Below are 27,265 nucleotides of genomic sequence, written 5' to 3' on the forward strand. Positions count from 1 at the left end.
GGAACCAAGTGTGCTTGAGAATACAACACCGGGCATTAGAAACAGTCCCAGAGAGATCCTGACACTTGGGAAAACGAAACTGCAGATTGAAATACAAATAAAACTAGCAAGAATATACCGTAGGTGAAATAAAGAAACTTCTTAGGAGGAGTAAGTCACAAGCAGAAAGGCACGCCTGGGCATCCAAGAGCTGGAGGGTGCAAGCATGGATGGGGGGAGTTTGGTGAAGACATGAGAAAGAAGAGGAGGGAGAGGAATAAAATGGTTGTGAGCACTGATTACGGGTGTCCTTACCCAGTGAAGGAAGGGGAGGGTGGTTTCTAGACACAGAGAGCACATGTAGCCTCGAGGAAGGTTTATAAGTCACACGAAGAAGATCGTTTACAAGGCGCCTGTTTACCGCGGTGTGGGCTGGGTTAAAGGGACTCGCAGGGGATGCGGAGGTTCCCGGCACCTAGGAGGAGTGGTGAGCATCTGCCTATCGGGGCCAGGAGGGCCAAAGGAGAGGAACAGTGTTTCTGGGGTGTAGACAGGGCTGAAACCTCAGAATAGGGCCCCTGATGGAAGCTGTACACTCAGAACAGAGCCTCCGCAGGATCCTTCTGAATCGTCCTCTGTGTCTGCCATTGGGCCCCCCAACTGGGAGTCAGAGGGAAGGGGAATCCGAGCTGTGAGCCATGGAGCTCAGCCTTGGGGAGAAGAGCAGACACTGGGTTTGCGGTGGAAGTCAAGGCAGCGGTCGGAGTAAAGCCAGCAGCAAAGGGAACTCAGGCGCTGGCGTAGCGTCTGCTCTCCGGGCGCTGCTCTAGGCATTTTACAAAGGTGACTTCTGCAGTTCCCAAATCTGTGGGTACATCAGAAACACCTCAGTGCTTTCTGACAACTGTGCTTTCAGACCCATGCAATCAGAATCTCTGGGGGATGGTGCCCCCAAATCCGTGCTTCAAAAATCCTCTCTCTCTGGGTCATTCTGATGCACAGCTAGAGTTTGGACAGACTGCTTTATTCGATTGGGTTCTTACAACATTCTGGTGAAGCAGGGGTTTTTATTTTCATTGTGAAGGTCAAGAAACTCAGACCCTGTTATCGAGCTGGTGAGAAGTGGGGCTGGGATTTGACCTCACCCGCGTTTTCCCCAAGTTCTAGGCTGTCTTCCCGCAGCACACAACCTTCACATAGTCTCTGCGGGATGCCTGATGGATGAGACTGGATTTCAATTTTCCAGGTATCTGCCGGAAGTCTCATGTGCTTAGATGAAAACCTCTGACAAACTTTTAACTTGGCTTCCTGGTGAGGAGGAGCAATGCAGAGAGCTGGGTCAAGTGCCAGGGAGGGGAACTTTGCCAAGAATTACTGTAAGTCCTCTGGGTTTGCAGGAGCTAAGGGTGGGAGAGCAGTGCACGGTCAGATTCGTCCCTTGGTTTAGAGAGGAGATGTCAGAAGCATCTGATGAAAAAGTAGGTAGGATTCCATGACGTGCCCTAGAGAGTCCAGGGGTGAAGAGGACGAGGAAGTTCCTCTGAAATCCCAATTATCCCCCATGGGAAGGACTGGGGGAACCCCAGGAGCAGTGTGGTTGTACTGGGTGCTCGCTGGTGAACCCAGCTTGGGCGTCAGACACCCCGAGTCAGGAGGACGGCAGATCGTCAAGGACAAATGTAAGAGGGTGAACTCGATCTGCAGAAGGGTCGTTAGAGGCCTGAAAGAGTGAGGGCGGCCCCAAGTCTGAGAGACAAAATTACACAAAAGGAGTGCAATGAAGAGGCAGCTCAGAGAGGGACGAGACCCGCTGTGTTGGGCAAGAGAAGGGAGGCGTCGGGACCCAGGGGAAGGGAGGCATCGGGACCCAAGAGAAGGGAGGCATCGGGACCCAAGAGAAGGGAGGCATCAGGACCCAGGGGAAGCCGCTTCTGTTCCTTCTCCTCCATGGAGAAGAATCCTCGGTGAAATGGGGAAGGGGGCCTGAGAGAGGAGGAGGGAGGTGTGCAAGGAGCTAGGCCCGGTCAGTGAGGCCGTGAGGAGAAGGAGAGAGGCACCCCAGAGGGGACGTGGGGACAGGCAGGCTGCCTTCCAAGAGGGGAAGGAAGTAGACGCAGCGGACAGCAGGCCGATCGGCCAGTGTGCACGGGGGGACAAGATGCTGGAAGAGGATGGAAAGGGGCTCTTGGTGTCCATGTGGAGGAGAAGCAGCGGCCACTAGGATCCGAGTATGTGGCAGACAAAGCAACCTGTGGGATTGGGGCTACATGAAGAAAGTTGAACATTCCAAATGAGGGAGGCGAAGGCTCCTTTGTCTGTGCCCGGTCAGATGACACCAGGGCTGTTGCCGTGGGGCCTGACCAGAGCAAGCGGGCCAGGAGATGGTCACTGGAGATACAAGCAAAGGAACTTGGGATGTTCTGTCTTTCCTGGCAAATGGAAAATTAAGGAGCGTCATCTGTTTTCATATCCTGGAAGGGATGTCATTTGACAAAAGGGTTTTAGGGGGTGGGAAGAGGGCCACTGGCTTCAGGTGCAAGAAATGTAAGAATGTCTAATAGTCCTGGCTGGCCCGAGGCAGAATTGTGCTTTCTCGGGCTGGTGAGTTTCCATTGCTGGGGTTGGTCAAGCATAGCCTGAAGGATCGCTTGCAGGGACCCACTTTGCTAGGAATGTGGTCATACATTGTGTTCTTAGCAAATTAACAAAAAAGTCGGAGAAAGCATCTTTTAGGGGGATGATTTCATTGCCTAAAACTCAGGTTGAGAGTCAACCAGCCAAAAAATGTTTCTTACAAGTCTAATATGTGTGCTGGTCACTGTAGGTGATGCAAGGACATAGCACAGGGTTCCTCAGATGTAGTACCTACCCTGAGGGGTCACTAGATCCCTCAGTGGGACAACTACCCAGCACAGGAGACAGCTATTAAATAAACAGTCACAAGCTCACCAAATGTTCCAAGGCGTACAGGGTGCTCTATGAGTAGAGAGGGGCATGCCATAAACTGGGTAGTCAGGGAAGGCTTCCTGGAGGAGGTGACATTTAAGCTGTGACTTGAAGGATCAGTTTCTATGTACTCTGCCTATAAACTGCACTCACTTAAATTATGGCTGTACTGTTTATATACTCAAAACTTATTGAGGAAGCAACTAACACATGAAAATGCTAACACTTTTCCTACAGCAGTGACTGTGATTCCTGCCTGCTACTGATCGCTCCTTCCTCCCAGGCCTTTCAAACTGAAAGTGATGGAGGTCCTGGAGGGCCCTGGTGCAGACCTCAGGCCATGGCTACCTGTCCATGGGCTTTTCCCCAAGGACCCCCGTGGTGCTCATTCTGACCCTCAGACTGCTGGGTTCCAGGACTGCAAAAACGCCTTAGCCATGAGCTTGGCCGTGTGTGTGTGTGTGTGTGTGTGTGTGTGTGTGTGTGTGTGTGTGTGGAGTAGAAGGATGGAAATATATCCCTTGATTCTGACCATCCCCAGCTTCACAGATAAGGAGATTTCCTGCTTTAATTATGTACAGTCCCATCAACTTACACATTTGAAAATGCTGTTGGCGATAAAGGTAATTCTTAGGTTTGGATTGCACGTAAATTAAATGCCACAAGTATTACTGAGCACGTCTTATGTGGCAGGCACTGTGCTAGGTGCTGGGGAAGCACCGAATCAGAGTCCCTGCCTTTGGGAAACTTACAGGAGACGTGGGAGACACTGAGGATCCTGAATGGGTAGCAAGTAGTTAAACAAACACAGATGGTCCTAGAGGCCTTTTACATATAAGCATTTTGGTGCACGCTGGAGTAATACTAAAAGCTGCATTTATTACCCGTTTGTTATGTGCCAGACAGTGAGTTGTAAATGCATTCCCTTCTCAATGAGAATTCACCAAATATCTGTGGAGTGCTGACACTCCACATGTTAGGCCTGTGCTAGGTCCAGGGGAACTGGGCTGGGCTCAGCGCACCCCAAGGAGCTCCCAGTCTGGTAGGGCTGACATGTTAATAATCGTCAATCACAACTCTCTGACCCCATTCCCCAACTAGGTCACACTGTGCAGTACCAGGGGTTAGAACTTCACATATTTTTTGATGGACCAGTTAAACCCACAACATCATAAAAATGTCAGTTCTCCGTTAAGCTAATAAACAAATTTAATGTGATCTCATTAACAATAACAAAAACATGCTTTTATGGAGCTAAACGTGTTGATCCTAAAGTTATATATGGAAAACTAAGAAAACACTGGAAAGGAAAAGTCACAAGGGTGGACTAGCCTTATTAGATATTAAGACATAAAGCCTATGTGATTAAAATGGTCTGGTACTGGTGCATTAATGGATAAACCAATGGAGTAGAATAGAAAGTCCAGAAATAGACTCAAGTACATATGGAAAGTTAGTATGTGATAGAGGTGGCATTTGAACTCACTGGGCAAAGGTGGACCTTTTAATAAATGATGTTGGGGCAACAGGAGACCCATTTTGGAAAAGATAAAACTAGATCCATCTCTCCTAGCATACAGAAGAGTAAACTCCAAATGGTTTGGAGATCTAAATTTTGAAAAGAGAGGGAAAGAAACAACATGAAGTACTATAAGAAAAGAGGCTGAATTATTTTATGGCCAGAGGTAGAGAACAACTTTTCTAACTTAACTCAAAACCCAGATGTAATAAAAGAAAATATTGATAAATTTGAAAAACAAATAGAGTTAAATATGTGATCCCACATGATGGCACCTGCCAGGAAAGGAAGGGGAGAGACTGTAGGAGCACATGAGAGGGAGGCCTGGCCGCGAATGTGGACCAGGGATGAGTCCCTGTGGAGGTAACATGACGAGTGGCGTCTAAGTATCAGGTGGGAGTAACCATAGTAACTGTGTGGTCCAGGAACGGGAGGGCAGTCTTTGAGGGACCCTTGTCACAGTGATGCTGTGGGAGCCCATCTCACAGAGGAGGATGGTTTGGGGCGGGTACAGCTGGTAAGAGAAAGGGTCACAGCTGAGCCAGGACAGGCTGGACCCCAAACCCCTTTGAGGAGCCACTGGACCGTCACCGGCACCTGGAAATGACTAATGCCCTGAAAACAGGGAGGCACCGAGCTGCTCCCCTGAGAGCCTGCCTGGGCACTAGCTCCCAGACCCACAGTCCTTCGGTCAGTGCCCAGCCAGAGAGGCTGGCGGGGTCTGTCCCTCCCTCCGGGGACTCTGCAGAGTGTCTGCATCATGCACGTCTGTGTTTCTGCTGAGTTCTCATTGTTGCCATCAGTTTCCAGGCTGTTCTCCAAGAGAACATGCAGATCTCACCTAAGAAGCACTTCCTTTACTTCAAGACCTGGATCTCAGAACTTCTCAATCTTGGGTTCCATCCTGACCTGATTTCTTTAGAACGAAGGCAAGGCCTCCTCTCTTCCTCTGGCCCTGGGCAAGCCCGTTGGTCCCGATTCCTGAAAGAGCCCTGCTGGGACCAGCACTGCCCTCAGCTTGCTCACGGGGCACCCTTCACCTCCACCTGCACTGGACCTGCCACATTTCCAGGCGACAGTGTGACTGCAGCCACTGTGCTCCTCTCAGGAGCCTTCCTCAGGTCCCACGTAAGCATCAGCTCACTTCCAGGTCTCTGGTTGAGGCTCAGGGGACCCAGCCAAGTCATTTCACCTCCTCCGACGTCTTTTCTTACGCATTTCCAACCCGTGACTTATCGCCAGCGTCAAGCACTATTGCTGCAACCCCTAGTCTTGGTTTGATACAAGTTGTCCTCATCACCATGAATTGCTTTCCTTAAGCCCCACCCCTTAGGCTTTTTCTGGACTTGCTTCCTACTCCCGTCTCACACGTTCTCCTGCTCTGCCCCTTGCCCACTCGTACTGAAACATTTCCTCCCTCCTGACCTGCCTTCCCAGCTGCCTCCAGCTTAATTTTTTACTCCAGCTTCAGCTCCAAGGATACTAAATGGGTCACAACGGGGTGCTGTGAAGTAACGCACGGTGCCCAGAGAGGAGAAACAAGGCCGCTTTCCTGGCCTCTGAGATTCTGTTAACTCTTCACATGCTGCTGCTCTAATTCCTCGTCTCTTTTGTGTCAAAGTCCAGACCAGGAGCCACAGCGGTGGTACCCCACCCTCGGCCTGATGGGTCCTAACGTTCCAAGTGGCCTTGTCATTGTCACTTTAAGATGATCAACAGGCACGCCTGTCGTGGTCCTGACAGCTGGGTCTGTTTCATTTCTGAGCTCCCTGCGAGCCGGCCACTTGCTGGCGCAGAGGAAGCCAGGAGTGTTCGCCTGCATTCGCGCCCCTGGCCTGTCCCTGCACATCCAGGAGGGCCCCGCAGGGTCAGCGCCCATCTCGAGAAGACGTGGCCCTCTGCGCACACCACCACCACTCAACTCCGCCCACAGACACTGAACACAGCTGGTACTCAGGGATTCGGACACGAGGGAAGCAAAGGGAAGCCGGGGAGGTAGAAAAAATAATGACAGGGGCCAGGTTGGATCGGTAGCAGCCCATGCGGCCATCGGTGGTGACACTGCCAAAGTGGCCACAGGGAGCAATCAGATAGAGGTCCTGCTGGTTCAAAGAGAAAAGAGGCAGGGCTGACCCAACGAAGCCATCTCGACAGAAAACCACTCCCACCACAGGAAACGTGGGTGTACTTCGTGCAAGGGAAGAGACAAACTGCTAAAAAGAGCCCCCTCTGAGTTTCCCAGAGTCCAGGTTCTTCTTACAGGTAAAATCCATTAAAAAGGCAAAAAATAAAAGGGCTTTTTGAAGCGGAAATAAAGTCGGAGGAAATCAAGGACTTACCTGATTTATTTTTGCATTCAATGTCATAGCCCGTGATGGCGCTGTTTCCATCAAATCCCATGGTCCACCTGAGGGTGATTGTGCGTGCCTTCACATCTTTGATCTCAATTTCAGGAGGGTCTGGAGGCTCTGTGCAGCCAACAGAAAACCCGGGATCAGTTCAGATATTGTTCAGACGTAGACGCTAGTGGAAACGCTGAGGGTGACTCACAAAAGCTTTGTCAGCATTCGACATGGGCAGACGATTTTTTTTACCTGGAAGTATTTTTTTCCCCAATCCCTTTTGAGGATGGAAAATTTTCACTTTTCAAATCTGCCAATTTTCACAGCACTTGTAAAGCTGGACCAAACATGGAAGATTTCAGTGTCACTCTTCTGGTCTGGCCTGGGATCTATTAACTCAAAAACTATTTTGGCCCCAGATATTAAACTTTCATTCGGATCGTCTAGTAAAAGGATCCCTAAAATTCAGCAAGAAGGGCACACTATCAGGGCTGCCCAGTCATCCAAACCCAATTCCTTTACGAACTTTGTTCCCTGTGTTTTGGGGCTGCATCTTGACATAATCATGAGATCTGCAAAATGATGCTTTAGCACCAACTTTGTACAGATTCAAAATTTTCTGAGGACTTGGAAGTGTGACATGTCAAGCTGAGGCCACACAGATTCCCAAGCCTGGGCACACACTTACTGTCCTGAAACAGCCGTGTTTCTCCCCCTAGGCTATGTCCATCCTACCTTGCACTGTGAGCTGAATTATTCCACGATCCTCCCCATAAGAATTGATAGCGTGACAGGAGAAGAAGCCAGAATCTTCTCTTACCGTTGGCAAAATCTATGCGTAAAGCAGAGAGAAATCCATCTTACCCAGGAGAACGGAGTGAGGGAACAACTCAAGGGCTTTTGGCTGTAAAAATCTTCTCTCCACTCTCACCCTTCTCCCAGCCCCAAGCACACACATGTACACTCTCACAAACACACACACACACAAGGACACACAATTCTGAGAGCAAATTATTTCAGCACAATTGTAAATGTGCAGATGGAAACAGTCAACGTAGACGATCCGTGTCAGCTGCCAGCTTGTTAAATTGGATGTGTAATTTATGTAGGATGTCACGGTCAGGTTGATATATATTCCCCATATACTTTGGTTTTTTTAATCTCATAGTGGATTTTTAAAGCATTCAAAGCAGCCTTGCCTGAGAAAACAGATCTATAAACACTGCAATAAAGGTCTGGTCTCCCAGGACCCCAGGATTGGACCCTGGGAATGAATCAATATCAGCGTTTCAAACACAGGGCTTTTTCTTTCCATGTGTGTCCTACGGCATCATTTCTCCCCCATATTAAAAGAATCACCCAGCTAACTACCAGTGGTGCTAAAAGTTCTAAGAGACTGCAGTCCTTTTTTATGTTGGGTTTTACCCCAAGAAGCAAAATATTTTCCTTATAATATTTTTTGTCCAAGAACCCATCTAATTTTTCTTTTTACAGGAAGTTAACACATGTGCACAACCTAGGCTGTCATTCCGCCAGGATTAGCTGTCATTAAAAGACTCTGTTTCTCTCTTTCTTTTTATTATTACGGTTGGGTTCCCTGCCATGTTCCCAATAATTTTACTCTTAACAATTTTTCGTATGATAAAGCACTATTTTTGCAGGCTACTCAGCAATCCCATTATGGGAAGCGGGAGAGGCAGTGCTTCGTAAATGTTTCAAAAGCTGATTTGCTATTGGCTACCCATATGCACCCACTTATGTGAAAAGACAGGCTTATTCTGCCCATGAAGGTAGCTTCTCATCTGCCATGTTTGTCATGTTTTACCTGCAGAGTGGAAATCACCTCCTCTCCCACCTCCTTGACGGACACGAGATAGCGGGCCATTTCGGGGTTAATGATTTGGTCCTCCTTCTCCCAGCGGACCATGATGGGCTTCTCGCCATGGGCCGTGCAGCTCATTTCCTTCTTCTGACCCTGAGTGGCCAGGGTGGTGTTTGGATAGGACGTAATCATTGCAGGAACTGAAAACCCAAAAACGACACAACTTACTCGGCAAAGCAGGGTTCTCGGCTTTCCCCACCTTATTAACACGCAGCTCAGTTTCTTTTTTTCTTTCTGGCTGCACTGCGCAGCTTGTGGGATCTTAGTTCCCTGACCAGGGATCATGGAACCCGGGCCCCCGGCAGTGGAAGCGCAGAATCCCAACCACTGGATCTCCAGAGAATTCCCGAGGAGGTGTTTCTTTGAAATAAAATGCATTCAGGAAACCGTTGAGCAAGAATCATGATCAAGATAGTTGGAAGGTGGCAGAAAAATGAAACCGGACTAAATGAGCCCTAAGCAGAAATTGCCCTGCGGTTTCATACTTGTGGGGTGTTGCTCTCTTCCAATCCCTGTGGACGGCAGACCCACATCCCCTGGAACACACAGGACAATGATGTGACTTGCTTATCGGATGGGAAAGGGGGCTTCCGTTGAGAATTACACTCCTTCTGTAATCTCCTACATTTCTAACTCTCCTTGTCAGCTATGGGAACGAAACCTTGTTAGTCAACTGGGATGGAGCCCTGGCTGCTGGTAACCAATCCTTGAAGCGGCCTCTCGACACCCCATCCCACAGCTGGCACAAACTTTTACAGTCACGTGGAAACCTTGGACCTATCCTTCTCCCATCGTTTACAGCAGGGAATCTCATCCCGATGCATTGAGAGAGCAGGAACCTTTACTTGTGAAACTTGTCCAGTTCCCTCTCTCCACCTCAAGATCCATCTGTAGACTCCCATCCTGGGCAATATGCCAGGAGACATGAGGCCCCAGGCCCTTGCCACAGACCACCTAGAAATGCTGGACAGTGTATAACAAACACCTTTTAAATGCATACTAAGTTTATAAGAAAGTGAGAGAAAACCCAGGAGCCAGAAACAAAGGTGGACGTTGAAAGGCCCCAGGTATTACAGTGCCGGTGCTTTGACTGCCTGTGAGGCAGGAGATAAAAGTGAAACTTCCGAGCAGAGCTCCCCAAAGGTCTCCATCCTAGGAGCAAGCCAATCACCACAAGTCAGTCAGTACATAAGACCGCACGATGGCAAAGGGAGAAGCAAACCGCCTTGGCTTGCGTTGCGAATGAAGAAAAACCATCTCCCTTGAGAATGTGTAGCTGGTCTGACTCTACGTAGGTTCGGAGTCAAATTCCTGCTAAAGGATTGATGTGATGGTGACCCTAGTTTGGTAATGGGCCTGAGGAATCCAGCAAAAGCAAACAAAAACACATTCCAGAAGGATGGGCCCTTTATCCAGGCCCATCGAGATTCTCCCAGATAAACCATCTCTAAACATGAACTCACAAAACAAAAATATAAAACACATGAGGAAACAATCTACTCTCATTGAGAATCAGCAGCCCCCAAAGACTTCAGATGCTAGAATTACCAGACACAGAACCTGAAATAATCATACACAAAATGTTTGAAGATATTTTTAAAACATGAGGAAACAACAAGATGTTATCAAAAACAACCAGGAAGATTTAAAAAGAACTAAAGCAAATTTATAGTTTTCGCCTGTTTTTTTAACCTCATTTTCCCAATCACAGAAAGAAAGACCCTCCCTCATTTATAAGGTCAAGCTCACACTATGCTCTTTATATCCTACCTCACAGCCCTCCAGTGTCCCAGCCCTGGGCACTTGACCATAGAAACACTTGGCCTTCTCCTGAGACTGGCACATACTGGGGCATGTCTTCCCCAAGGCCGGTCGGGAGGGTTTGAGACAAGCCAGAGATCTACCAGCTTTGTAGCCTGAAACCCCATGGAAGACCCTGCACTGTGACGTTTCTCTATAGTCAGTGGGTGTGTGGCAGAGATAACAAGATGTGGAGTGGACAGATTCGGAACCTAGGAAAAGACACACTGCGAGTCCCATGTTTTAAAGAAAGCTGCCTACAGCCATAGTGAGATTTCTCTTCCTGCATATCTGAGAATTGGCAGAACTGTCTCTACCATCCCTAACCTTTGGTTCTCAACCCTCTCTTCCTCTGGCCTATTTAAGAAAATTTTTAATTTTATTAACAACTTCACTGAGGTATAATTAACACACCACAAAATTCACCTGCTATAAGTGTATGAGTGAGTGGGTTTTAGGATTGCCTTCGTGTCCTAGGGTGGCAGTAGCAAATGACCACAGGCTGGTGGCTTACGACAGAAATGTATTTTCTCACAGTTCTGGAGGCTAGTCTACAATTAAGATGACGTCAGGACTGTGCTCTCTCCAAAGGCTCTAGAGAAGAATCTTTCCTTGCCTCTTCCAGCTTCTGGTGGCCCTAGGTGTTCCTTGGCTTGTGGCAGCTTTGTTCCAATCTCTGCCCTCATCTTCACATGGGTACTTCCTTTGAATGTTTCTCTGTGTCTTCACACGGATTTCTTGTAAGGACACCAGTCATCGGACTTAAGACCCGTTTTCATTCAGTATGACTTCATCTTAACCAATTACATCTGCAAAGAACCTACTTCCACATAAGGTCATATTCTGAGGTTCCTGGTGGATGTGAATTTTGAGGAGACACTATTCAACCCAAAACAAGTGTATTTGCATTATCCAACACACACACACACACACACATTACTAGTACAACCCAATACAAGTATATAGAGTTGTATGATCATCACCACCTCAAATTTTAGAGCATTTAGATTACTCCAAAAGATTCTGCCTGTCCATTTATGGGTACTTTCCTTTCCCACCCCCAGCCCTAGGCAACCACTAAGGGACATTCTGTCCCTCTAGATTTGCCTTTTCTGGACATTTCCTATAAATAGGATCCTACAGTAAATATATTTTCTTTTTGTCTCTAGCTTTCTGGATGTTTTTTCCACTGTGCATGTTTTCAAGGTTCATACATACTGGAGTGTGTACCCAGTACTTTTGTTCCTTTTCATTACTGAGTGATAGTTCACTGCGTGGATAGACTACATTTTGTTCATTCATTCGCCAGTTGGTATACATTTGAATAGTTTCCACTTTTTGGATTTTACAAATAATGCAAACATTTGTGTAGAGGTTGTTGTGCTGACTTATGTTTTTATTTTTCCTGGGTAGGTTGCTAGGAGTGGAACAACTGGGTCACAAGGCAACTGTGTGTTTAACACTTTGGGAAACTGCCACACTATTTTCCCAAGTGGCTCCACCATTTTGCAGTCTCTATGTAAGAAGACTGGGCATGGAAAGAATGTTCCCCTTCAACCACGTGATGGAGACAGGCCCAGGCTGAGAAGCTGCAACCAGTCTCCTGCAGACACTTCAAGATGATTGGCCAGAGAAAAATGCCCCCATATAAGCAACCTAAGCAGCCCCTATTGTGTGCAACTCACTCCGAGTTCGCCTGTGTGCTCTTCCACACATACTTTGCTTCTAATAAACTCTGTCTCTATTTCACAACCTTGGTCTCTTTGCTGAATTCTTTCTTCAAAGAAGACAAGGACCGAGGTCCTTCTTACAGCGCTTCCACCACCAGCATCAGTGGGGGAGCTCCAAGAGTAGAGAGTGGATAAAGCTGCAAGAAGGTGAGCTGGCATAGTCTGCTCCAGCATGCTGCTTCCTGGCTGTGGAAACCCCAGGTCTACCGCGGTGCTTCCACTACAGAGCAGTTGAGGGTGGTGAGGAAGGTTCCAGGAGAGGGAGATGTCTGCCAGCTGGGAGAACTAAGCAAACACAGGGACCGGAGCTGTCCCTCCTCTGAGATCTTGAAGGCAGAAGGCTTCCAGCGGTAGCCTGTGTAGGAGCATGAGAAGGGCCTATGGGTCTGTGAACCCGGGACGATGGTCCCTTCCCCAATTCTCCTCCTCGCTGAGGACAAGGTCTGAAGCCCTGGGAATTCAACGGCCCCAGGTAAAGGAGCCATGGACCGGTCCAGATAGCCACCAACCATGGGGCGTCAGCAGAGAGGAGGCTGGTAAGCACACCACTGGTGGGGCCCAAGGGAGGCATGGCACCCTCTTCAAGAGTGTCTCCCACAGCAGGGGAGGCTGGGCTGAAGGTCCAAGAGGAGCAGGGAGCAGAGTGGACCACTCCCCCCATCTCCCTGCTCCTGCCTTTGTCTTTGCATTATCTGTCATCAAACAGCTCTGGCTGCTACCGAACACTTTTGAACAAGGGGTGTGGAACTTGGACATCTTACGTGTGGATGGAGAGCTGAAAGGGAAAGCTCACAGCTTGACCAAGGGGGACCTGGGCAAAAGCTTTGGACAGCTGTGCTTGGGGCCGTGGAGCTCACCTGCCCTGCTGTGCAGAGCCCCGTGTGTGACCCCAGCCTGCCCAGCGCGCTGTGATGCCTGGGACCACTTTCCTGAACCTGGTGGCGGGGAGAGGCCGGGCTCACCTGGGAGGTTCTTTGGACATGTCTCCTTATCAGTTTTCCTTTAAACATGGAGTAAGAATTTTCTTTAGAGTGGCGTCATTTCAGTAAACCTCAACCATAGGGAATATATTTATGAAAAAATGAAGCAATCATATATCGTGTCTAAGAACCCCAAAATGGCCCCAAAATGTACAAAATGCAAACGTTTTAGCAGCAGGGGAAAGTCCCTGATGCTCTCTGTTTAATGTTTACAAGCAGGACACAGGACTGCAGTTAAGTTACTTTCCTGCCGCCCATGGCAGATGGAAACCCACCCTTGGGGAGAGTGGCAGGCTACCAGGGGTGGGACCACCAACAAAAGGGAAGGAATGGAAGAGCTGATACGAGAGAGGGAAGTGTGACAGCACTGAGTAGGCATGAACCTCAGGACGCATGGTGATGCGGGGGCCACTTGAGTCCAGCAACTCCGGTGTCCCTCCTCCCCTCACCCCACACTCATCTCAGCCACCCCTGAGTGTTTCCGGGGGCCCTAGAGGACCATCATTGTGGGTTTTTAAATGATGTTCCTGAACCATTAAAAAATGTTAAACTAGCCTGGTGTGGTTGGTTTAAAACGATTTAAAATACTTAAGATTTCTTTCCAAAGAAATGGCCTCTAATAAAAACATTTTAAGTGTCCAAGAGGGTAGGAGAAGTCAGTTCTGTGGGCGATTTACTCTGTGCTCATGGACTCAAAATCTCTGTATAAGCATCCCTGAAGGTCTTCTTTCGAAAAATATACCAGAACGGAAGGTGGTGCTGTCATTTTCCTGGGAGGGATTTGGAGGGACAACCACTGACACTGCCACTGCCAGCAGACGACTGCCCTTGGTAGGATGTCCTCAGCAGTGGGTACCAGCTCCTCGGGATGTACTCAGGGATGCCCAGGAACGTGAGTCAGGGTAACTGTTCCTGGTGAAAAACCCTTTTCCATGATAACAGCAACCCCCATATTTGTATATGTTGTAAAATTACTTATAAATTTGAAACGCAGTTGACTTTTTAATTAAAAAAATTATGTTCTAAGGAGGCAAGTTATTTGAGAATCTCAAGATGCTTTCTTTTGCTTCTACAATCACTACATCTTTTAAAGACAGGAATTGGTTTCCCATAGTAAAATTATATATACAATTATTATTTTATTTTATTTATAAAATAATTTTATTTTTATTATTTTTATAATAAAATAATATTATAAAATTATTTTATAATATTTTATTATTATTTATACTTTTTTGAGATCTGCATGTTAAATGTTTACTAGCACGCCACTGGGCATATGAGCAGAAGAATTTACAGACCAGAAATAAAATAATAGGAACATCATAAACGAAGTGAGGTCCCATCAGCCAAAATAAGTAGGCGGTTGTTTACGGACATGCCCCCCACTTCTTATGCTTCCAAAATGGAGGGACCTTCCATCAGAACAGCACTCCTGACCTCTCTCCTGCATGACGGGGCAGTGACTTACTGATGTGAGAGCTGGGAAGGAACTAACCAGTGAGGCCCAGTCCCTTTGGGTTACCTGTTGGCAGAGGGTGTGTGTCTGATCTGCAAAATTCCCATAATGACAGGGGATGTGTCTGAGTAAAAGGAGAGCTGTGTGCCTCTGGCCTGGTCAGGGGATGGGTGGGTAACTCTCCCTAATTCTAGATGTAGGATTTACAAACCCACATTCTCCAGAAGTCTCATATCAAACTACGCTACTCCTGTGTCTCTCCATTACTTGATTCTGAACTCAGTAGTATTATTTTGGGGGCCCCCTTAAACTCTAACAGTAGGTGTGAACTATTGACCTTGAGCAGATATTTTCAGTTGCCTCCCCAAGCCCATTTTTTCTTTCTTTCCCCAGTTTTTAACAGGAGACATTATAAAAAAAATCTATACCTGAATGAAAGAATGTATTTATGTGCCTTTCTTATAGTCAGGTATTGCCATATGACTGAGATCAAGGCAGTGATATATCTAAAACTTCTGGGAGGCATGCTCAGCTGGTTGGAATCCCTTTAGACTTCCTCTGCCTCCTCCTGTGCCAGCCTGAAATCAGGACCTGATAGCTGGAGCACCAGCAGCCATATTGGATCATGAGGTGACTCTGAAGATGGGAGCTTGGGTTTCTGATGACACCCTGAAGCTATTACCCCAATCTGGCCTGCTTCGCTCCAGAAAAAAAAAAGCTACATGACAGAGAATTGAACTATTATGTTTATCCATTATTATTTTGGATTTTTCTATAATAGGAGACTGAGAATTGTTTTAAGCTGACCTTAACCATAGGTCCAGACTATCTGGGAAAATATGGCATATATTCTATATTGAAAAAACAATTTCTATTGGCTAGCTCTGCAGAGGAGGATGTAGTGTATGACTCGTATAGTTTCCAAAACCACCACCAGTTGAATACTTGTTGTTCACGGGTTAGGTTGTCATCAGCCTGTATAACATGGTAGTTGCCTGAATCTGAATCCTCAGGCGTGCCACTGGCTCACTGTGTGGCTTTAGACAGTCCCCTAACCATTCTGTGCCTCAGTTTTGGTTTTTGTCAGATGGAGATGATGATTGTTGAGAGGTTAAAGGAAGCCAGCCCACAGCACACAGTCAGTGTTACATGAGCATAGACCCATGGCTTCTCTGTGTATCTGATGGCAGGGATTTCTTCATGCCCCAGGAGAGGGGGGTCTTCAGATGAGGAATGAATGTGAATGTGGGCTTTGACTTGGGGGCTGTGGTCCGCTCAGGTCTTTGGGCACATCATCTTCATGAGGCTTCTTTACTAAAGACATCTTCAATTTGGCCTCATATCCACTAACCAAAATGTTTTTCTTATAAAGGCTGAGAGCTAAGTCATGATAATGAAAGATCCCAAAGCCACCAAAAGTGACCTCAATTGCAAAACTGTAAATAAATCTGTTGTAGGCCCAAGAAGAAGAAAATATTTACTTCTCATTCTTATCAAAGCTGGGAATTTAGCTTTGGAACGTGGCCCCCTGGTCCCTCCAGTAAGGAGCCTATTTCTACAACCTCCTGTGCTGAGCACAGAATAGAGAAACTCTGGTGGCAAAGCTGTGTTCTGGAAATTAATCCACACTAATGTCTCCCAGTGTCATGGGCATCTAAAGGTCACAGAGAGGATTTCTCAGTGTGCAGTATTTGCTGAAAAAGGAAAAAAAAGAAATTTGTAAAATGGCAGAGTGTGAAAAAATACAGATTTCCTGTGAGGACATGGTAAGTGTGATCACTTCCCAGGTCTGGGGTATTTAATCACTCTCAGTTCTTTACATTCCAATGAGAGTGGATCAATTCTACAATAAGGGTTTCTGTCCTACCTTATGAGCTGCTACTAGGGGAGGGAGCAAATGCATTGTGAAGGCTGGTGTTCACCTGAATGTAATCTCCTATCACTTTGAAACATCCAGCTAGAGGAAGATATTATTGCTCTCCAAGAAAATGAAGCATTGCTTGGAGAGCTTGCTTGTTTTCTGCCCTTTCCTTTTCTTACTAATGAAAAGCTTTATTGCATTCTACGTGGGAGAAGTGCCTCGATTAAATCCTGGCCCTCTGGTTTATGGTTTGTCCCTCTTACTCTGCAAAAAAAATGCTTCTTTTTTTAATCATATGTCTCTTTTGGAGGACTGCCCCACCAAAATGGGTATTTTAGTTCTGGTTAATATTCAGAAACAGTCTGACAGGCCCATGTTCTGTCCTACCCAAGTATTTTCAGCCCTTTAAAGAAATGGTCAAAAGAATTTTTTTAAAGCAATCATTATCACGTCCCTTTGCAATGCTAATGTCTGAAGGCACAACCTTTTCCGTTGGTCACAGTCACGGGTGCAGAGAGTTGACAGCATGTCAGTGGAGCAGGGCTTTCTGCAAGGGTCTCTGAAGCATAACGAATGGATGGGGTAACGTAACAGGGATGGGCACCAAGGGGAGGCCAGAGCAGCCTTGCTAGTGGGTGCAAAGGAAATCCAGACCAACAGGGCTTTGTTCAAGGATGGCTCACCGTGTGCTTCTCCTGCAAAACTTCCCATTAAAGAGAGTGCTGTTTTATTTCGTTACATACCGCTTTATAAATTTCCTTCAGAAACCAGGCTATCACCTAACAGCATCTTAATGTTCAGCAAATCTACGTTCTTATGGTTTAAGGGAGGCCCATCTGACCTACTTTCTCATAGGGTAGAGATGCAGCGGTAGAGTGGAGCCGCTGCCCAACCCCCCCAGGGTGAGCCGATTCTGCATATGGAGATCAACTCTGCAGTCCAGTGATGCCACCTATTTAGCTTGAAATTGGCCACGGTGGGGTGGGAGGATTTACACCACTGAAACCGACAAACGCTAGAAATCAGGACTTTCTTCCCTCCCTCCACCCCCAACAGCTGGCTGTTTAACACTAAAGGATTTACCAGAACACTACATAGGACGGTATGTCGCTACGTGAATGATTTTAAAGGGTGTTCCCATCATGCCAGAAGCACTGAGAAGGTGTGAGTTTACCTAAGAGCGATAACCAACCTTACTCATAACAGTGAACCCTGCAAATATGAACAGTACATCACTGCATGTTTGGACAGGGAATTCAGTGATAAATTGAGGGACACACCGATTTTTCAACACAAGGAAAAAGAGAAAATAAAAAATTATATTAATAAATCACTGATAAGAAAGATTATTTCCAAACTTTCCTGCTTTACTGACTCTACCAATAGTACAAAACTGATCCTAACACAGTTTTATTTCTTTTCTTCTACCTCAGCTCTGCCAAAAAGACCACTGAAAAAGAAACAAAAGGAAATACCAGGTGTCCTGGATAAGCCGCAACTAGACAACATGCCTGTCAAGACAGTAGGGTTCAATCCCTTCATTTTACAGAGAAGAAAAGAGAAAATTAGAAAAGAGGAATGGGTGTCAAAGGCCCAAATGCAAGAGTCAACCAAGATCTGACTTTAATGAGTCGTATTCTAAAACCATCATTGTTATCAATAACGACTCCCATAGAGGGCAGCCAATCTTCCCAAGTGCCCAGGACCTCGCGTGTTTGAGCAGGAAAGACCTGCATCCTGGGGAGTCCCTCAGTCCCTCCACGTGGTCAGAACAGAGGCGGCAGAGGACGGTGTGGAGCTAAGAACAAGGCAACAAGGTTGCCCCGACACCCACGCTGGAAACCACAGTCGGGGACACACAGTCAGGGACAGAGTCAGGGTTGCCAGCTGGGAGGGCCGGGGATGGAGATGTTCTGAGACGTGAACACATTTTTTAAGCTACTTCTTCTTTCTCTTTTTTTAGCTACTTCTTCAGATATTTTTTTACGTCTTCCCAACATTTGACTATAAACATTTTCAAACATACAGAAAGCGGAAGAGCCATATACCCACTGCCTGTGTTCCACAATGAACATTTCATGCAGAGATTTGAATCAAAATTTATTTTCACTATTATTTCATCAGTCAATCAAAAGTTACTGAACACCTAATTTTCATTATTCTGAATACAGAAAATAGGCTTAGGTGAAAACGTGAATCCGTGAGTGTCGCAAAGGTCAGGCGCTAAGGTGGCAGCCGTCTTCTCAAATTCTGCTGCTCAGGTTGGAGACCCCCTGGAAGTGCTTTACTCTGGACTCTGCAGCTGTGGTTTGGGATCTGGTGGCCTTGGGTTAGAGCACTGGTCCTCTCAGAGGAGGAGAGGAGAAAGGGGACCAGGAGCAAGGAGGCTGGGCTCCAACCTCATGCTATCCATGGACATGATACCATGAGAGGGCAAGACCATTGGCTGCCCTGGGACTTGGTTTTCTCATCTGATTCATAGGTGAGCTGCATGGGACCAGGTGTTCTCAACCTGGCCTGCATCTCAGAAGTTGGAATCAGGCTGAAGAGTTTTAAAAATATAACAGTGTCTAGGCCCTACCCCAGATCAACTGAACCAGAGTCTCTGGGGGTCGGGCTTGGGAATGGATTTATTTAAAGCTCTTCTAGTGATCCTAATATACAGCCTGGAGTGAAAAAGCTCAACTGGAAAGCTCCAAGGCCTTGTCAGTTCTGACTGTCCTCCTCTTTCCATTTTCCTTACTAATCTCCCCTTCACTCCCTCCCTCCTTCTCTCCTGTCTACCTTCTTTCCTTCCTTTCATCTTATCCCTCTTTCTTCCTCTTTCTCCTTCTCTCTCTCTCTCTCTCTCTCTTACACACACCATCCTATAATAACAACAGCTAACTTTCATGCATCCTGACACTGTGCTGGGACATTTTCTATATACTGTGCAGGTATTCAATCCACACAACAACCTGATGGGATAGAAACGCTGGCCACAGAAATGACCCAAGACATATTTATAAGTGCCATTTTAAGTAGGTTCCAAATTATACTACAAATATGTGTGAAAGATGTAGGAATACCATTTCTAGCAGATTCATCGGATTTAAATTTATACGAACAGATGTCTATGCAGATGATCAAAGAGAACCAGACACCAAACACCTATTTTGAAGGGGAAAAAATTAAGATTAAAATATAAGAGAATTTTAGGATTCATTTCATACGTGACATCTTGTTCCCTTCCTCTTTATTTGTAAGTAAGGAAACCCTCCAGACCTGGAGGGTTTAAGGCTGGCTAAACAAGAACCCCTCCCTTTCTGCCCCTCTCCTACCCCTTATCCAAAGCTCTACGGCATCCATTAAGACTAAAAAAATCAATATCATCATAAAAGTAATACAATAAAATTATCTTTACTCCCTAGATAAGGAATCTTTCTCTCCCCTCTCTTTCTTTCGCCAGGCTCTGGGGAAGCTAAGCGGGTCTAAGCTAAACCTCGTGAGGTAAATCATGCATCTGAACCTCTGTATCCTGCCAAGTTTCAGCTCAATTTTACATCCGTGATCTCACAGTGACATGCGTGTCCTCAGTAGAGAAGGGAATGCTTAATTCCATGTACCCACACTAAAACAGAATCAGGGCAGGTAAACAGAATTGGAGTCTAAAGCCATGCAACAAGTCAATCAAAGACCTACAAGGAGAACCCGGGCCTTCTGGACCCAAGTGCAAAGCCGCTTTGCCTGACCACAGCTGAGGCCCCAAGGCTGGTCCACAGGGCACAGGACTCTGCCTGCTGGGGCGAGGGGTGCCAGAGCATCCTTGGAAGCCCCTCCATCTGGGGCTGGACCCATTCAGGAGAGATTTCCCCTGACGTCCTTGGTGGTTCCCTTTCCTCAGCTGCAAAATAAAGATCTCAACATCCCTCCTGCAAGTCTATTGCCTATTTGAGAGATGACGTCGGCAGGACAGGTTCCATGATTTGTAGGTTCCAGAGCAAAACGAAAACATGGAGACTTTTGTTAACAAAGCAGGAAAGAGGTGTCATTAAAGTTATAAAATATAAAGCCTTTTTTTCTTTCTTCTTCTGTCTCTCTTTCTCTCCATGTGTCACAATGGAGATTTTAAAAAAATATTAAAACAGCTTTTTATTTGTCAATGTCACGTAAGAATTTTAAGCAAGTTACACTATCTTAAAAAACACAACTAATGCTTTTTAGGAGAAACCCTTCCCTCCCCTCACCCCCCTCACGAATTAAGAATCTAAGAGAAGAAGTAACCATAAAACAAAGTTTTGCGGAATTCTTCATCCAGAGTGCTTACGTGATGATTAGGTTAATATTGCCTTCTTACAAAATTTCTCTTTTCCATTAAAAAAAAATTCGTAGCCTTGATTGTTTATTATGAAAAATTCCATACAAAAGTTTGATGTATTGAAAAATGCTTTTCCCCTCCCTCGCAGCACCGTTTTATACATAGCAGAGAATAATCATCAGTAGATTGCTAATCCAGACGCAGCAAGATTTTCTATTTACTGTTGTGTCAACCTTCCCAGGCACCCAGGACACACCCTGGGACTTGCAAGCACATGTGTGCACCCTACTAGCTCAGGGTTCCCTTCCCCCAGGATGACCACCACACCCAGGCCATAGATGGGTGACCCCCAGGTACCGTGCGTGGCCCTCTGAAAGCTCTCTGCTGCTGCTGTCTCTGGCAGGGAGCCTCCCTTTACACCCCACGTGGGGCTGCCGTGGGGAGCCCGACCCCAATCTTCCAACACACACCCAGGTCCCCATGGGGTGGAGGACGGCAGTGAGCGCTGGGTGAATGCAGGGAAGGGGAGGCCTGGGGCCCAGGAAATGGGGGGAGGGAAGGCAGCTGAGCCTGTGAGGCCGGGAGGCGGCGGGAGGTGGGATGACTCAGGAGCTGAGTCTGCAAGTCCCCGGTTCGTGCGGCATTATGCCATCGGACTTCATTACAAAACACATTTAAAGACGAAAGTATTAAGACCCTCAAGATAGCAGCTGAAGAAGCTTAAACCCCAAGGGCAGGGTCCCTTGGGAGCTGGGAACCCCATGCCATGGCACTGACTGCATACCCTGGGCGCTGGCCCTCGATGCCGGTAAGTACCCAGCCTCCTAGGCAGACACAGCTGTTACCAGTAGACAAGAACAGCTTGGTTACCTGCAGGGGTTAACGAAGCTGGGAGGGACAGTCTCTCGGGCAAGGCTCGGGCACACTAACCGCAGCCTTGAACACGGACTGGATCCAGCAGGCTCCCCTACTCCCATCACCAGGGCAACCGTAATGAGAGAAGGGGTTGGTCCTCTTTCCAACACACTGCAGCCTCCCAATGTCATCTTTCCCTGTCACTGAGGTTCCTATCCTCACATCACCTGGGGCCACCGAGGAACCCATGGTCGCATGTCTCAGTCACAGCAAATGCACGGTATCCTCAGAATTCTTCTCCTCTTCTTTCTCTTTTTTAATTTTTATTGGAGTATAGTTGATTTACAATGTTGTATTAGTTTCAGGTGTACAGTAAAGTGAATCAGTTATACATATATGTATATCCACTCTTTTTTAGATTTTTCTCCCATATAGGCCATTATTACAGAGTATTGAGTAGAGTTCCCTGTGCTATACAGCAGGTCCTTATTAGACATCTATTTTATGTATAGTAGTGTGATATATGCCAGTCCCAATCTCCCAATTTATTCCTCCCGCCCCATTTTTCTCCTTCTCAAAAAACTGTGGTAAGATATTCATAACGTAAAGTGGATCATTTTAACCACAAGTCCAGTGGCATTAAATGCATTCACATTGTTGTACATCCTTTACCATCATCCATCTCCAGAGCTTTTTCATCCTCCTCAACTGAAACTCTGTCCTCATGAAGCAACAACTCCCCATCTCCATCCCCTAGCCCTCCACCCCCTAGTGAATTTGGCAGTTTCAGGCACCTCCTATGAGTGGAATCAGACAGTACTTGTCCTTTTGCGATGGGTTTATTTCACCCAGCATAATGTGTTCAAGGTTCACCCGTGTTGTAATATGCATCCGAACTTCCTTTCTTTTCAAGCCTGAATAATATTCTGTTGTGCGTAGATACAGTATTTTGTTTACCCATTTGTCCGTCGATGGACTCGGGTTGCTTCCACCTTTTGGCTACTGAGGACAAGGCTGCTATAATCACTGGTGTTCAGAGCACTATTCTTGAAAATGTCTGTTGCCCTTTGCTAGAGAAAATGGTTTGCAATTCTGTGCCTGCTTCTTTTCAATGTTCAAAGGCCGAGCGGCTTTTTCCCGGTTTGGGGTCTCTGCCTCTCAGCTGTATCTCTGTTTCCTCATCTGCAAGAACAATGGGTCCTCCAGCCTCCCGAGGCTGTGAGGAGAATTAATGAGATTATGTGCGTGGAAACCGCTGAGCGTGTCCCCAGAAAGGCCCCGCAGAAGCACAAAGTGCTATTATCACTGCTGCAGAATCAGAAATTCCTCCTGTCCAAATACATATTTTTCATAAAAGTTTCAGCAAGGAAGACTGCCTACCAGGCAGCTCTAATCCCCATAAAGAAAACGATTTCTCCAGCCAGGAATTAATATGTTCTTAGCACATACTAAAATATCTTCTCGGCTGGGTTATTATGCTTACATAATGAAGTTACTTTGATTACAACCATTAATCAAATATGTGTTTCCAAGCTACAGTGGGCTGCATTTGATGTGAAACTTTAACAAGAATGACAACATCTCCACTTCCTGGCAGCTTTGTCAGGGCCCCGTGACATAATTAAACTTGTCAGGGTAAAGACAGAGGACATTTAGGGTTCATCTTACATTCACTCTGAACTTGTTTCAAGTCACATTATTGGAAGAAAGTTGATTTATTTTGCATGACAAGTATAAGTATTAACCAATTCACGTAGAGATAGGCTGGTCATTTCTTCCTTTTTTTTTGGTCCTGTCATGTCTACAGAAGCTACATTTTGTCCAATAAGAAAACTTCCTAATAATTAGGTAGAAAAAATCTATTAAGTAGACTTTGATTTTCTGCCAACAGTGAAAGTAAAAAATAAATTAAAAATTGTAAGAAAATAAACCGTGCATCGTGAAAAATTAAGTGAAGTCCAGAATATTAATCAGAACAATAATAATAATCAGCCATGTGCTAGCCAGCCCCCAAGGTGATCCCTGGTGATCCTTGCCTTCTGGTATGCAAACCCTGGTACAGCCCCTCCCCCCATTGTACCAGGGAGGTTGGTCTGCACAACCAATAGAATACTAAGTGGTAGCATGTCACTCTGAGATTAGATTATAAAAGACTGCACTTCCACCTTGGGCACTGGAGTCCTGCCTCTCTCCTCTCTTTCTGATCACTGAGAAAAGCCTGCCATCGTGTCACCAGGACACCCAGTGGCCCACGGAGAGGACCACGAGGAACGCAAGTATCTAACCAACCACCCGTGAGGATCCAAGGCCTGCCATCAACCCCGTGCAGGAGCGTGGAGGTGGATTCTCTCCCGGCCAAATGTTCTCCCTTCTAAAGTATTCAGATACGGTTCTTGAAAGGCAAGGAGTTTCCGTGGAAACAGGACCAGCAGTTTCGCTTGGCTTAGGGATGGATACACAGAGCAGTTTGGCCTAAAGCAGTGTTCTAACTTTTAAGCTGGTGCTTCACATTCAGCTGTTTTTCACGGAGAAGCAAAGGGAAGGAAGATAAACCGTCATCCCCTTTAACACTCTTGGTGGTGACCTGCGCCTCTCTCTGCCGATACCAGCAGCCACGCCTACTGCCCTGGGGTCCCTGGAATTCAGGGCAGTGTCTTCTGACAGCTGTGCTCATGACACCTCCCTTCTCAGAGCATCCCAGGGTCTTCCTCCACTTGAAGAATCTTGTCCAAGACAGGCCAATGACAACGACTTTGATCCTGCCTTGGGCCCTGCAATCCCCACTGTAGTTTAAAATTCCTGACGTTTGGCCTTTTCCTTGAAGCCATTTTGACCACTTGGTCTCCATCCTGCGTCAATATTCATTTCCCACAGTACTTCTTCATTTGGCCGCTAATGAGATCTTCCCATGTGCTTGCATGCAATGCATATGTGTTTTCGTTAAGTAGGTTAGCTGGATTTGGTTATAATATTTGGGTTATTTAATTTGATTATCATTTTTTCCCTGCATGTCTTTGTCATTTGACTCTGCTGGTATGAGGGACACAAAAAGTCCTTTTAAAGACACCTGGTGTAATAATGATGATGATAATTACAGCTAATATGTATTAAGCCCTATGTTGATCATTTTATCAGCTTTTAATCTTTACAGCAACCCTAAGAGGTAGGTGCTATTATTATCCTGATTTTATGAGCACAGAAATTGAGGCACAGACAGACTGAATGACTCATTCCAGGTCACACAGTAAGGGGTGGACCTGAATTTTAACACAGTCATACCCCTGGGGAATGCAACCATAAGCAACTGAGTTTAGTCTTGCCTGGTTTTGAATTGTATATATACTAGGCTCGTGCTGTATTATTTTCCGTCTTCCATCTTTCATTCTTTGTTATGATTGCATGATATCTGCTATGTGTATTATATATTGAATATATGTATACATAATATAATATATATATATATGGGGCCTGCAGGTGTCCTCATTGCTGTGTAATATCTCTTTGAATGAACTTTTACGGTTTACTTCCTTGGGAGGTTTCAGAATTTGGCCACTGCAAACAATGTGACTATCAGCATTTTTGTACATGAACCACGGTCACTTATCCATGAAATTCTTTAGAGAACATTTAGAGGAATTAAATTTCCAGTCAAGGTATATGTGTATCTTTAAATTTATGAGACAATGCTAATAAACAGCTTTCAAAACTAGTTGTACAGATTTACAGTCTTGCTGCAATCTTTGTCATTAATTTGTTCATAACAGTGGTTCTTCAAGAGTGGGCCTTGAACCAGCAGCAGACACACCACCTGGGAACTTGCTAGAAATGCCAGTTCTGGGGCTGGCAATCCAGAATTGGACTGTCAGTGCTCCAGGTGATGTTGGGTCATGCTTAAAGCTGAGAACCGCTGCTTTGGAGCTGTTCTTGGCATTGCCCCTCCCTTGCCCCCCAAATCACCCGGAGCCTTTCTCCAGCATCCTGTGTGGGGGTTGTGGAAAAGTGCAGGATCTGAAATCTGAAGAGCTGCCTCTGGGTTTTGGCTCTGCCAGTTTTTGAGCTATACACTTAGGTGAGCGTTGACACTCTGAGCCCGCTTCGTCAGTGGGTACCATGGTGACGTCTCCCTTAGCACAGAGCAACTGCAAAGATCAAACACGTGAAAAGCCCTTTGTAGACTGTGCGGGGTTTATAGTGTTAGTTATTTTTCTCCAGCTAACATTCGTATCCATGAACTTGCTTTCTCAACTAGATTTACATTCCACCAAGGCTAAAGTGCTTTTCATACATATGTATATAGGCCAGGACCAGAAGGGAAAGACAGAACAGTGTTAGGATGAGGGGATCTTAGAGCTTTTAAAGATTTAAACATGTTGTATGGTTTTTATAAAGCGTAAGCAATTAAAAAACATGTTTAAAAGTAAATTTCACTTTTGTAGGTCCTAAATGAAGTATTAACAAATTTGGTAAATAATATGTATCCATCATATCGTCTAGAACACTGACCGCATAGGTTAAAAGAAAAAGAAAGGTGGTTTTTTTCAAGAGCTAAATTCTGGTAACTTGATGTGAAAAGAATGGGGTGACAGTCGGCTTGCTCTCCAAAAAGAGGTTTCGAGTGGTGTTTTCAAAGGGATTATTGACACGGATTGATAGAAGGGTATGTATGTGTGTGCAGGGGTGCCTGTGATTGTGTGCATGTGTATGTATTTTTCTATAAGTGCCAGAGTGCATGTGTGTACAATCACACATGCATCACACACACGTGCATGGATGTGCACATGTGAACACGCCTGTATGTATGTGTGTGTCTTGGAGGCATATAGGACAATTCCTGGGCCCTTGGAGCATTTAAATTATCCTGAATTCCTTCTCCAAAATTTTATATGAAAGCCAAGGTGATGTACACTTTTAATAATGCTTATTAGAAAATAAATACACAATTATATATATATATTTTTTCTTTCTTTCTTTCTAAAGAGCTTTCTCTCTTAAAAAGGAAAAAGTCAAAGCGCTCAGATGGTCTCTTGCCCTATCTTATAGGTTTGCTAAAGCAATGACCGATAGGCAGGTAATGGAGGTGGAAAACAACACCAGCGATTCTGCAGACAGGAAAGCATCTTTTCTGAAGGAACAAGCAAACAGCTAAACCCAGCCCTGCGGGAGCCTGAACTACCCGCCTTTTCCTTCTTAATGCACAGTGGAAGGGATTCTACTCACGTACTGAACCGTAGGATTAACGATGCTAGGGAATGGAGATCGTGTCCTAGCCTGACAGCAAACGGCAGGATAAGTCAGTGCACACACACACACGTGCCAAACACGCATGTGCACACCCATCCACATGCACTAGCCCGCCACCCCCCTTACACACCGGCACCTCAAATCAGCGCTTTCCCTTGCTTTGTGCTGTGGGCTTATGAGCTTCAGATCCAGGCATAAAATCAGGAAACCCTCACTTGGCACATCTGCAGGGATATTTTCATTGTCACTGCTGGCAGGTGGCCTCTCTTGGGGTCTCCTGTTTATGGCAGTTGATAAATCTTCCACAGGAAGAAATAGAAAGGAGCAAGGGGTTCTTGGCAAACAGCGCCGTTAATCAGAAGATACTTTATGAC

At 46.1% G+C, this 27,265-nt stretch overlaps 1 protein-coding gene across 1 annotated transcript in view; it reads right to left on the reverse strand.

The window, feature by feature from the left end:
• DSCAM (DS cell adhesion molecule) overlaps positions 1-27,265 on the reverse strand; it is a 740,935-nt gene that overhangs the window by 140,625 nt on the left and 573,045 nt on the right. The window contains exons 13-15 of the mRNA XM_059920026.1: positions 8,612-8,808; positions 7,522-7,618; positions 6,784-6,912 (exon numbers count right to left, since the gene is read on the reverse strand). Of these exons, the coding sequence (XP_059776009.1) occupies positions 6,784-6,912; positions 7,522-7,618; positions 8,612-8,808 (423 nt within the window). The remainder of the gene's footprint in view (positions 1-6,783; positions 6,913-7,521; positions 7,619-8,611; positions 8,809-27,265) is intronic.

This window comes from Balaenoptera ricei, chromosome 4 (assembly GCF_028023285.1).
Source record: "Balaenoptera ricei isolate mBalRic1 chromosome 4, mBalRic1.hap2, whole genome shotgun sequence".
In the NCBI taxonomy this organism is placed as follows: Eukaryota; Metazoa; Chordata; class Mammalia; order Artiodactyla; family Balaenopteridae; genus Balaenoptera; species Balaenoptera ricei.